Below are 13,766 nucleotides of genomic sequence, written 5' to 3'. Positions count from 1 at the left end.
TATATATATATATATAATAACTTAACTGTTTATGTCTTTTTTTTATTTAACTGAATTTTGTGATGAGACTAAAGACACTGAGAGAGAATTATTTGTCATGAGGACAGTAATGATGTCCAATCCATGGGAGTCTTGCTGCACGGTCTGTTGCAGTGTCTAACAAATAATGCATTTTCTCCACAGTGAGCCTGTATTTAAACTTGTAACCTTCCCTTTTCACAGAAGCTCAGCTTCGTCACACTAACAGTTAGCGCTAAGAGCAGTTGTTTTGTTTATCTTATGGGTCATTCATAGCCTTCTGTCATTATTACTGTTTTACATGGCCAAATTATAATATAGCCGCCAAATCAACCAGTACATCTCCAACTTTGGAAATCCATGTTGAATACAGCTGACCAAATACATTGCCATGTGGCCCACTAAGTGACTCTGACAAATACTGTGAATGCACCATAATCACAGCAGGGATCCTGCAGAAGCAAACGGTTCCATCTGTTGGGAAGTTTCACTAAGGATCTAACTCCTTCCCTCTTCCCCTTTTCCCTCCCTTCCCTCCTAACATTCCTTATTGCTCCTTCCTTCCTTTCATCCCTGCATTCTCAATCGATGTCCTTGCTACTTGCCTTCTTTTTTCTCCGTCCAACTTTACCTTCTATCCATCCATTCTGTCTCCCCTCCTTGGTCCCACTCCTCCGTGCCTACATCTCTCCACCTAGGTGAATGATGCAGTAGGGTACAAGTGGCCCTGGGTGTATTTTGTCACCTTAATCATCATCGGATCCTTCTTTGTGCTAAACTTGGTTCTGGGGGTATTGAGCGGGTAAGGGCAAGGTTAAAGGTCACTTGAGACTAACTTCTCTCTCTCTGTCCTTCATGCCTTCATTCTGTTGTTCCTAAAGAGCTTTGCTGTTTTTGCTAGAGGGAACTCTACTTCTGTCTACTTCCCACTCCTGGCTGTAGATAGTGTTTAAGTTAAAAAAGTACTGTCTATGTCTTGTAGTAAAACTGGTAGAGGTACTTTAGGTATTTTAGAAACACAATACATACCAACATTTGGCACATGGAAATGGTTTATATACTATTTGGCTATGCTTGTGTCCAAAGTGTTTTACAGTTCCACATGTGTTTGTGGGTTCACTGCCCACTGAACTAAATTAATTGCATACATTTTGAGTCATTATCTTTATAGCTGACTGTAGTGAAATTGTACTTGCATCTGGCTCTAGGACACTTCGATAGCAGGGTATTTTCTGCTATTGAGGCCTTTTGGATATCGCCTCTCTCAATATGCCAAAATGACTCACCCTCTACAACTCTACAGTGTTGCTTCTATAGAATAGCACTATTACTATCATAAAATGCCCCATTGCCAGCGCTACTGGTATGGCATAAAACACTGTCATTACAATTTAAAATAAAGAGCAGTATAAGCCAGTGATATAAATTCAGGCTCCTAGTGGACACAGCCTAATATTACTCCAAATGAAAGTTGTGTTTGTAGAACACTGTAAAGATATTGACAAATACTTTGCAGCTTGCAGATGGATTTCAGCTTTTGGGAATACATTAAAACATTAACCTTGAGGTTATTGAACCTTGCCAGATTATTGGCCACCCACCAACCTCCATTAAAAAACATAAATCAATCATTAGCTTTGTATAGTATAATTTTAAATATGAGTTTCTTTATTATGCTGTAGGTTATGGTGAACACTAATATGGAACAGGTTTAAGGGAGTGAAGTGTCTCACCCCTGACTGACTGACTGACCCGAATCTGACGCTTGACACCCACAGTGATGTGACAGCAGCACTGTGGGAAAAATAATAGAGGTCTGTCAGGTCCAAACAGTTTGGAGGGTTTGGCTGTCTGACTCTTTGTCTGACTGACTCTTTGTCTGACTTCTGACTAATGATTCTGTCAGCACACTACACAGCCTGACCTTTTACCAACTGCTTCTTCCATGGAGTGTGTGTGGGTCTCAGATTGGCATAATAACTAATGGCTAAACAGGAAGGAGAGCAACGTACGTAGAGACAGAAACAACAGGTGTGACTGTGTTTGTCTGGATTTGATGTACTATGTAAATAGAAAGAATGTGGAGAGAGGTTGTCTTGGAAGAGAATGGAGAGAGAGAAAAAGAAACAAAAAGTGAATTCAGTGATGATTTAGGAAAGAAAAATGAGATGAGAGAGAGAGTGGGGGAAATGAGAGCGATGTCTCAGAGTTGTGTACTCACACTCACACACAGTATATACACACACAGGCACACACAAACACAGATCAATAGGATTGGGTCTCCTGCTAATGTTCTGACAAGCGAGACAATAGCAATTTGTCCTAATGCTCATTGATCTGTATTGTGTGTATGAGAGTGTGCCTATGCTGTCTGTTGAGTGTGATCTGAGGTTCCTCTAAATTTCACATAGGACACACACACACACTCCCTCTCTCTCTCGCTCTCTCTATTTCTCTCTCTCTCTCTTTCTCTCTCTCTTCTCACACACACACACACACACACACACGCACACACACTAATTCTGTTCCAGACTGACTGTAAAAATCAATGAAAATGGCACATGATATGATATGACGTCTATAGAGTTTCATTATGGATCCTGATCTTGCTCTCCAGGGAACCATGAAACACATGGAACATTGATACATGTTAAATTACAAACAATTGCATATATGATTGAGAATATTCAGATAAACCTTCATATAAGTCTCGAACGTTTTTCAAACTTCCACAGTTTGGACTCTCGAAATTTGTATTTGTACACCTTTTAACTGCAGATGTCCCCAAGCCTCCCAGCTCCTGTCAGATCTCATCCAAATAACTTCTTTTTATACAAACTCCATCTGTGGCTTTGACCTTCCCCAAGTGCAGCGTTTAATCAAATGTTCCTTAATTCTTTCTTTCATCCTGACACCTGGAAGTAATTTCAGCAGGTTTCATCATATTATTTCAATATTTCACACTCTCCTAATATTGATCTTAGTTGTCTTAAATCATCTCAGTTTATGATCTCTTTTCCAACATCACCCCCAAGATCCTCAAACTCTTGAAAAAGCAGACATTATACTGTATTAATAAGAATAAAGTAAAAGAAATAAGATCGCTCCATAATTAGTGGGTATAGGAGCATTTGAGAATAAATGGATAGTTAATTTTAATTCTACATGTACACACTTAAATATATTTTATTTTACTACATGAAAAATTGAAAACATTGTATGAAAAGATAGCTGAGGCACAAACTAAAGCTCTCAGTTTATCTGTATATTTTTATTCCCACCTATGGCCAGAACCTCTGGGTGGTGACTGAGAGAATGAGGCGGTAGACAAAAGGTTAGAAGCTCAGTGATGCGGGCAGACCTCTGTGCAGAGCCACTTCTCCTCTAATTTGACAGGGGCAAGCTGACGTGGTACAGCTGGTGAGGGGTGCCCTCTCTGTCCCTCCCTCTGGGGTTGTACCAAGCGCATTGCAACTGGGAGGAGACCCAGGGGTGGACCCAGAACACACCGCAGAGCCTAAAACTCCCAGCAGGCCTGGGATCACCTGGGGCCCTGTTGCCCTGGGACAGCAACAATACAGATAAATTAAATTACAAGTGAGAAAGAAGACTGGTTCGCCAGCTGTTGGACACTTTGGGATTGAATTTATAGCCAGACTCCTGGAAGTATTACAATTAGATGCCTTTACATTGAAGTTCTAATCTGCATCAATTACAAAAATCACTTTCAGTCTATAATTATATTATACACTTCCCCACCAGTGTATCAGGCTTAATGATGGTTACCATGTTTACCAACACAGAAACAGAACTGAATTGAACTGTTGGTAGCTTTCTTCTATTATGTATATCTCAATGAATTAAATTGTTTGAGAATCCAGCTCCAATGTGTCTGTCTGGATATGCTTTCATCTGTATTTGCATACTAACACCTTTTCTCCTTGGCAGAGCTTTTCTATCTTCACTGTAAATGTTTTTCTCTCTTTAGCAGGTTTTCCTTCTTCCTGTTCTGAACTATTGTATAATGTATATATGTATTATCACAGTATTGTCACAAGATTTGTTCCACAACTCTTCAGTCTAGATTTTCAGATTCTTTTCCCTCTCCCTCCTGTTTCCGGTCTCTCTCTATCCCTCTATCTATGCCCCCAACTGTCTACCCCCCCATCCCTCCATCCTGCTCCCCTCTTCCCAGAGAGTTTTCCAAGGAGAGGGAGAAGGCCAAGGCACGTGGTGACTTCCAGAAACTCAGAGAAAAACAGCAACTAGAGGAGGACCTCAAGGTAGGCTGTAGGCTGTGCTTGTTAAATTGAGCCACCTTCTGAAAGAGGATGTAACCTGCCACAAAAATGCACTGTATATTACTGTCAGGCTTTTCAAAAGGTGATTGAAATTATAAAGTTCCCAGTTTCCTGTTGCTAAATCTGGCACTATCAAGGCCACAGGATAGGCAGAGTTAGGTAGGAATTAAGGCAACACCTTATCATGGTTAATACAGCTTTATTAAATATTGAACATCTTTTACCACTAGTGAGAAGGACGACCAACAGAATATGGACGTCAAAGAGAAGTCCAAAATACCATCAGTCTCAGGCAGCAAATATAGAATGCAGAGCAAACTTTATTTACGAGGCAAATCGAAGGAAATCAAAGAGACTGATTGAGTTTAAAAAATCATGTTAAAATACTGTAGTTGAAACTGCTGTATGTCCATACATCATCTAAAAGTGCCCAATAGAAAAATAGGGTACAGAAATATCGAGAAACATAATGAATAGGAAACATTTCATTGCTTTCAGTCCTGTCCTGTTAACCAGTCAGTATTTTCTTTATCTGTGTGTGTATCCGTACGTGAATATAGGGCTATTTAGACTGGATCACTCAGGCTGAAGACATTGACCCAGAGAATGAAGAGGAGGGCATGGACGATGACAAACCCAGAAACCGTGAGTACTACAGTGTGTGCTTGTGTGTTAAACATTAAAATGGGCGAGAGGGAGTGATGATCTATTTGCTTACTGTAGTTTGCCTTGAAGATGACAATGCCTTTGTGTGTGTGTGATTTATGAATTGTTGCGTGATGGCATTGTAGGTTAGGATTTTCTGTATTTTGGGTACAGTACGACTTTGTGTGAAAATGGATGGCCAGTTGTAATAATTGTGTTTATATCTGACTATGTTATGTGCTTAGTGCACCAAGTGAGGAGAACTGTGCATGTGTGGGTGTGTGTATGTTTGTGTTAAATTTAGTGTTTGGTCTATAAGTAGTGAGCTCACTGCAGTCTCCATCACATGGTAGTGGCTTATAGTCAGTGAATGAACGGCTGACTTAGTGACAGAGTGACTGACTGACAAACTGAGAGGATGTTAATATTGTCTGCTTGCTTTGGCTGAGAACCCTCTTGAGGTTTAAAGCCTGTTTAGATATTAGTGGAATGTGTCAGACTGCAGCTAATAGCCTCTGGGCACACACTTGCATGCACACAACAAACATGCACACACACTCACTTAGGCAAACTCATACACACACACTGTAGGTATACACCCTTAGGAGTGTGTGTACTTGTCTGTTGACAGGAATGTACACACACAAATTAACACCCTGTCTCTTTCCACAACACCTCCAGAGAAAGGCATCCACACATGGCACTTCTCTCCCCAGGACTGAGCTACATTTCCAGGGGAGGGAGAGTAGAGCACTGGTCTCATTTGACCTGGAGGTTTGAGCTCAGAGAAGATAAATAGAACTTGAAATAGGGATAGTGAGAAAGAGAAGCAGGGATTTGACGAAAAGTGTGTCTGTCCTATTTTTGTGCATGTATTGTACAGTATGCACTATGAACTATTTTATAAAGGCTTGGAGCTCAGCTGGCTCACACTGATGATAAATGAATGAATGATGCGGACTAAATATGCAGCGGTAGAGCATGCAATCTGCATACATTCTGCACACAGTGCGCTCATTTCCTACAAAGCACTGTGGCTCATTCTGAGGAACACTGATGACTGCCAAGGGAAGAAGAAAGAAAGAAAAAAATTATGATCTAATCTTTCAGTGAATCGCTAGAAATTAACATGGTCAAATGAGCAATGACCCAATTTGCATGAAAATAAGGCACAACACCCCTGTGGCTAATCTGTAACCTCTGCTTGTTTTCACTTGTTACCGTTGTGCTCCCCTGGGACAATCAGTGTTGCAAAAACACATCAGCAGTGTCTGAGATATTGGCACATTAACAAATAGACAAATACAGTATGTGGCCTCCCAGCTGGGCCACTTTTGTAAAATATCAGCTCACAATATTGAGATGCTGCTTTCCTTCAAGTTTTACAAATTTTGCATCAGAAGATGTTATGTCCAATGTCCACACAAACCCAAGTTAGTCATAGTGTTAAACAATAAAGAACACAAGACTATTTACAAGTATTCAAACTAAGTATCAGTCAGATGCAAGATTCAGTCCACTGCTTTTACTAAATGATATAACTTAGGCCAATTAGATTTAGATTATCTGACAAAATGATTGATACATATGATCCTAAGTTCTCCATCAGAGAGATCAATCATCCCTCTGTTTGTGAAGGTGGAAAATCAAGTCACTTGCTCTCTTATTGCTCTGCCTCCCTCTCTCCTCGATGGATGGATCCTCCTCTGGGAAGATGAATGAGGGCAGTTTGTCCCTGCTGCCCAGGACATTTTGCATAGACTAGTGCATGCACACACACACACACACACACACACACACACACACACGTATGTCCTAAGAAGGGATAGGAGACTTAGAGAATAGAGGAGAAGATAGCAATGAGAGAGGTGGAAGGGAAAAAAAAGTTGAGATACGAAAGAGGGATATAAATGTATGGAGAGTGACAAATAGAGACACAGAGGGTATCTGGGACAGAGAACAGATGGGATTTCACACCATGAACAAGTCACACTAGTGACCATACACTCATACAGAAACCACACACATCCTTCTATGTGTCTATCTCTCACCCAGTCTTTACATGAAGAGCTACAAGGGTGTAATATTGATGTATCATGTGAATATAGAGTGTTCAGAAAAAGATAAATATTTATAGTCTTTGCGTGTGTTTTTTGTGTGTGACAGAGAGTAGTAGATGTCATTCAGTCTATTGATTTTGACTGTTTTTAGTAACAGCATGAGTGAGGGTGCATGTCTCAAAAGCCTCCAAAATATACAGGTTAATTATTTGTGAGGTTGCACTTATGACCAACAAATACATACATGCACACACACACTGTGGTACGAATGGCATGTTAGTCCTTTATTTATTTATGGATATGTATCATATGATGTGTTTCCTCTACGCATTTGTGTGTTGTGTGTGTTCCTGTCATCTCGGGGGCATACTGTATGTGTGTGTCCTGCATGCTCTCACCCTCTGCCATCTTGTTCTTGCATGCTGTCGTCTTGTTTTGGCATCCTGCCACTGCTGTCTGTGGTAGGAGTGTCTCCAGCCCACCTGGGTAAGAAGACCAGTAAGCTTGCCTGGTTCAGTCATTCTACTGACTCTCAGGACGGTATGTGTCCGTCTCTGTGTCGTGCGTGTTTGTGACATGTGTTTCCACGTGAATTCGGTTGTAATCAGGCATGTGTTTATATTAAAGTTTCATAGGATGATTGCTTCAGTTGAAGTTATCTTGGTAAATCTCAATGAATAAGATATAAGATCTAAAGGGCTTGTGGTCAAAATGTTTCCTTTAGGAGCATGTTGGAGGGTTTACATGTCCCATTTATCAAGCAAACACCTCGGGACCCCCCAGGATGACGTGGAGAATGTAACTTAGGTTCCAACTGTATGGATCAATAAGATAAAAGTCTTCAACATATTTAAATGAAGACCACTCTACTATGCATTTCATGGTGATAGTAATACAGATGTGGCCGTATATGTGTCGGAAGTGTAGCATGCATTTTGCTGCTACTCTATAGTAGATTTATAGTCTATACTATAGATTTAAAATGTTTCCTATTTATAACTAAAGTATTAGTATACTTCAGACTGTTGTCTTTGATGAGAGAAAATATTCCTTGATCTGTTTTTCTGTCTCCGCCGATGAAACTTTGGTTTTCCAACTTCTGCCATGATAAATATGTGCATTTGCCTTGAGGGTTCGTATTCCACAATAGAAAACCTATTTGCGAGGGTTGTGTTTGCGGTTTTGAATATGGTGGTACCCAAGAAGCTGATTTTCATGTATCATTATCGTCTGCAATTTAGTCAAAGCTTAAACAATCTTTGTGTAGCGATGTGGTTTATTTAGATGGATAACTGTATGAGTAATAAGCATGTGTGTGTAGCTGCGTGCTTGCATATATGTTTGTGTACTAAATGTTTGCTCGATATCATGCTTCATATATGTATATGTATATGTATTTCTTTTTCTTTTTTTTTTTTGCTACTGTACAAGTATGCTTGGACAATCACATTAGAATTACTGAGCAGAATTCAACAATAGAGTGACCCCGGTATGGAGGAGCATGCTGATGAATGCATAGGCTCAGAATAATGCAAATAGTGTGAGAGGAAGGGGTGAAGTGGACAAGAAACAATAGCTATTGTGTTGACCAAGAGGAAGAATACAGATTAGGATGGACACATGTATTGTACTGTGTAGTGCTCAGTGAAAAGAACACGGCAGCTAGCTTTTGAATGTTGACTTCCTCAACTTTCTAGAATATGACTCCTCTCAATGAATACCTTTTCCCTCTCTTTCTGTTTCTGTCTTTCTTTCTGTTCTGTAATTTCCTTTTACCTTAGAGAGAGATATTAAACAACAAAATGGGATAAGAGAGAAAAAGGCAGTAATACTAGTAATACATCTCAGAGTGTAGTTATAGCAGGAGTAATGAAATGAGGTGTAAATATGAAGAGGCAATGTAATTTTTGCAGAGGCAATCATGTGTCTTTGCAACAGGTTCTGTACTGTATGGCATTACAGCCAATACGAGTACACCATTATTTGTGTTTCCAATTGACAGTTTGTGTGCATTTTCGCATTTGTGCTGATTGTGAGTGCTTCTTTGTGTGTATCCATGCGTGTATGTGTGTTTGTCTTGCTGAGCCGTGCTCTCTATCCTCCAGGTAAGAACCATCGTTTTCAGTCTCTGCGTGGAGCCGTGAAGAAAAATGCGGCTTTCCTTCGTAAGGCGTGTGCGTCTGTCTGCATGGTCCAACACTAGTTAAAGATTTACTGGAAACGTGATTCTAGACATGCAAGCAGTCTGCACCCTCTCCTCTCCTCTCCTCTCCTCTCTTCTCCGCTCCCCCCGCCACTCCAAAGATTTAAAGCTAAAGGGGGCAGTGGCTGCCTCTCAACACTGTAAAGCAGTTTCCTCTCACTGTCTTCCTCGCCCCTCTTGTACACCTTCCATTTAATACTAATCTAATTTCAAGGCCATATATATTAATATTCTCTCGCAGTGGAGACTTGGAAGTTTGCCACCAATTAGTATCCCTGCTGCGTGCAATATTGAATGTCTTCATTGCATTAAAACCTTTACCAAGTTTCATGGCCCTCAACTTTTAATTATGTGTAATCCAAAAGGCGAGAACTATCACTAAAGGGAATAAAGAGATAAGGAGAGGAAACATTGTTTCTGTATTGAGATGCAGTCATTATTTTCCTTTTTTAGGATCGTAGGAAAGGATACAGTTCGCATCTGCCTGACTTCTCTGAAAAAAGAGGACAATGTCATCACAGAATACAACTGGAGTGCGGTTTACACACTGCGCATGACAACTAAAAACATATGTAATGTTTGTGATGCCACAGTCCTCTCCTTGTTATTTCAGATTCCTTTCCCTAAAATGCCCCTGCTTTGTTGCTAGCCATGCTAGCTCTGATAATAAAAGATAATGGAGAAATAGCTTTAAAATTTGAATTTTAGCCTTTTTACAATTTTCACCAGGCACTTGCCATATTGTTGAGTAGAAATACAAGATACTGGTACTTCTTTTCACTAGCTTCAGCGATGAGTGCTTGCATGCTAACAAGCTGTTTATGGATTATTTTTAATCATACCCAATATGATGTGACAATTGCCCAGTGAGAAAAAAAATAGAGACTAAAATTCAAAATATTACATTATTGTATTAAACTGCATGAAAAATTTTTATTTTTTGAACAGTGGATTCACAGTAATTTTTGGTCAATTTGGTATCAAAAATGTGGACAGCTTAAAATACCTGAAAACGACTTCTGGAGATGATGGCATGGACAATTAATATCTGAATGAAGGACTAGTTCAATATGTTGATACAGTCACAAAACAGAGCCGTACACAAACACACACACACACACACACACACACATTTTTCTCCAAAGACTACTGTAGTGAATCCTTTAATCATCATTTAGTTCACTACATTAGGGTGGAGTTTGCTTACTTTCAGTTCTGTTATTAAATGCTTTGACACATTCACACATGCCAACATTGGTAAGAATGACTGAATCCCTCTTTTGTGTTAAAAAAGTGTTACCCTTACCTGTCTTTCTCATTCCTTTCCTCCTTCCTTCCATTTCTCTCCCTCCCATGCTCCTTCCTCGTCTCCTTCTCATCTCCCTTTCTCTCTGTGTCTCAGGTCTTTGGGGTTTACTCTAACAATAGGTATTAAACTAGTTCAGAGCTCCATTGAGGAGAAGGCACCAGGCTGGTTTTATATTTGAAAGGTTTTAGCCTCGGGAGAGACTGGAGGACCCGGAGTGCTTTTAACTAAGTAGCATAGCAGCAGGTGGCACGTGTTGAGGTGAGGGGACATACAGCATGTTCACAGCAGAGGCCTTAACGTTCAGAGAAACCATCCCAATCTCTGCAACACAGAACTCATCCAACACCAACCATGTGGCAAAATACACTCTTCACTCACTGCAGCTTACTTTGATTTATTATGTTAGCTTAGTGCTTACAAGCTTACAGCTTATTATATAAAACATAACGTTAAAAAAAGTTTTTTTTTAAACCTATGAATGCTGCAAACCATATTTATTTATATTTATATTGAATCCATTGCTAAAAATCTTTTGGAAATCTGCCCTGGGAACTAGGTTGGCCCTCAAAAAGATATCCAAATGCTATTGTCAGAATGGCTTGATGACTGCAGCCCCCTTTTTTAGCTCGGAATGACCAACTGCATGCTTGCTTTTCTTTGATTTACTTGATTGCTTATTGGTTTGGCACGTCATTATTTTTATTCAAGGTTAGAGAAGTCATACATTACATGTTGTATTTAGATAGATTTCTAGATTTAAACAAAAAAGACCTCTCATCCTAACTGCTGATCATTTTCTTTGGTTTCATGCTAAGAGTCGTTTTACAAGAGTAGGTTTTACATTTTTATCAGTGGATGTCTTACTTTAACACAATATGCATTGAGATTCATATGCAGTATCTGAGTTTGGTACCCAGAGGTTGTTACAATAAGTGTTTGAGGTGACAGCGAGAGGAGTGCAGCTCATTCCCGCAGGCAGGCAAAGACTGACAGAAGCAATAAAAAGCAATGTATCACTTCATATCAGTCCAATCCATTTTTTTCCCCTACCTCCATCCGTACCTCTCTTAATGCCTCCATCAGTCCTTCCACTCAACCCCACTCTATTTTTTCACTTCATCCTCCCTCTTTAACACTTTTCCATCCTTACCTGCCAATTCGTATTACACTTGCCCTTCCTCTACAGCAGTTTCTGCCTCCATCTTGCATCCATCCTTCCATCTTTACACATCACTACACTTGTCTTTAGATAAGGACAAAGTGACACATTTGCAGTCTCCTTGTGGCTTTATAAACAGACAAGGATTGGGCTCAATGAGCTTTCTACCTGTTTGCATATCTGCAAAAAAAAACAACCTTTGGAGCAAGGGAGTAAGTTTTCAGATGTTTGCATTGACAATCCTGCCAAAGCTCTCGCAGCTTGAATAAAGTTAAGAAAACTTATTAAAAAGCATTTCAAGGTTTTTTCAAAACCTTGGCTGCAATTAAACTCCAACATCCCCCATGAGTTTTCAGACCAAAGACCAAAATCTTCCGCATGTTTTTTCTTTCAATTTCCATGAGCTATGAAACCACCAAAGGGTTTTGTTAAGATTTAATTCACCCGCAGTTAGGCAATCCCTCAGATTAGAAATTGAAATCCTTCTTAATAGCTGTTGCAGAGGTTGTATCTCAGGCTCCCTAAGTGGTAAATATTACTGGTATAGAAAATTAGTGTGTAATTACTTAATTTAAAAATTATGTCGAGTGCACCTCCTTATTACTTACCTATAGAAGACTGGTTGCACTAGTACATTTATAAAGTTTAGAGCAAGCAATACAGTAAACACCAGCAAAAGAATGATGTAAGTGAGGATGTACAACCAATTTCCTTATTGTGTTTATTCATCTTTCTCTTTCTTCCTTTTCCTGTTTTTCTTTCTACATCTGTCATCTCCTTTTCTCTGCATTTTCTCAGTGAGCATGCCGGCCAGTGAGAATGAATCAGTCAACACAGACAACGCCCCCGGGGGAGACGTGGAGGGGGAGACCTGCTGTACCCGGCTAGCGTAAGTCCCTTCTCTCATACACACCTCTTCTCCTCCCTCTATCCCTCAGCTCTCTCAGTCACCTTCTGTCAATCCCAAGGATGAACTCTTATCTTGCATCTTTCCTGTATTAGCACTTCAGTGTTAGCTATGGTACAAGTGGCTTAGCCTGCCTCTATCCTTTACTGATCTCACAAAGCCAGACCTCTGTCTCATCAAGCTTACAGAGGTTTGGAAGAATTCATGCTGGTAACGCTGGTCAGAGGAGTGACAGTGGGTTGTATTCTTACTTTAAACTGATCATATTTCATATTCTCTGATTTAAAGAGACACCTAAATAGAGCTGCTGTTCCCAGAGGCGTCTTCATTTTCGAAACAGTTTTCCCTAAAAAATCTGTGACCTTGATGAGACATAGGTCAGACTAAGAGGAATTAATCCTACATTAAACCACCATGCCTAAACAACCACATTGATGTCTGAAGTTGCCGGATCCTTTCTTAGCTGAAAAATTTAAATTTAAATGATTTTCATCTTGCATTATGGCTCATTTTTAATATCTAAATATATATTTGTCATTGCTATCAGAGGAAAAAAATGTATTTTCCAAAAGTATAGTTTTTATACTGTATTATTAATTAATTATTAATCAGTGTCACAGAACCTTAACCCAAATCATAAATAAAGGAATAAATTCAGAACAGAAGAAGATTCTTCTGTTCTGAATTTGTCCATTTCACAAGGTAAACATGACTTTTGACTCGTGGTGCAAAGAAAGCTTGACCATTATTTGGGATTTAACAAAAAGTAGAAAAGCAGGACGTTACATCTCAATAGTAATCAATAGTTTTATTTCCTTTTCTTCTCTCCAACTCTATTCTCTCTCCTTCATGTGTTTGCTAGTGAAGTGCTTTCCTCCTCCCCTGTGGGAGCTCACGAACAGCTGACTCACTCGCTCCGACTCCCCCTTCTCCTTTCATTTTTTACATTATTCAAACAAGTGTGTTGCTTTCTTTCTTAGACACAAAGCCACGCAGGAGCCGTGACCCCAGCGGGCCCACTTTAGCACACAAAGGCACAAACACACAGTATCAACAGTTTAGAGGTGAAAACTGAATCAAAACACTAAAGCCAGTTGGCACACTTGGATGGCACACTGTTTGTACTCTCGCTGTCCATCCTTGTCTATGTTATGTTGTTTGTGT

General features: G+C 39.8%; 1 protein-coding gene across 2 annotated transcripts in view; it reads left to right on the top strand.

Moving 5' to 3' along the window:
* Positions 1-13,766, top strand: part of cacna1c (calcium channel, voltage-dependent, L type, alpha 1C subunit) — a 139,495-nt gene that overhangs the window by 73,836 nt on the left and 51,893 nt on the right. The window contains exons 7-10 of one of the 2 annotated variants that reach the window (XM_035673392.1): positions 717-820; positions 4,214-4,301; positions 4,880-4,964; positions 12,494-12,584. In XM_035673392.1, coding sequence (XP_035529285.1) covers positions 717-820; positions 4,214-4,301; positions 4,880-4,964; positions 12,494-12,584 — 368 coding nt within the window. The remainder of the gene's footprint in view (positions 1-716; positions 821-4,213; positions 4,302-4,879; positions 4,965-12,493; positions 12,585-13,766) is intronic. The other variant, XM_035673400.1, reaches the window with a different exon arrangement.

Source organism: Morone saxatilis, unplaced genomic scaffold (genome assembly GCF_004916995.1).
Source record: "Morone saxatilis isolate NCDOM2014 unplaced genomic scaffold, NCSU_SB_2.0 Contig10, whole genome shotgun sequence".
Taxonomy (NCBI): Eukaryota; Metazoa; Chordata; class Actinopteri; family Moronidae; genus Morone; species Morone saxatilis.
This window is presented reverse-complemented; position numbering and strand designations above follow the sequence as displayed.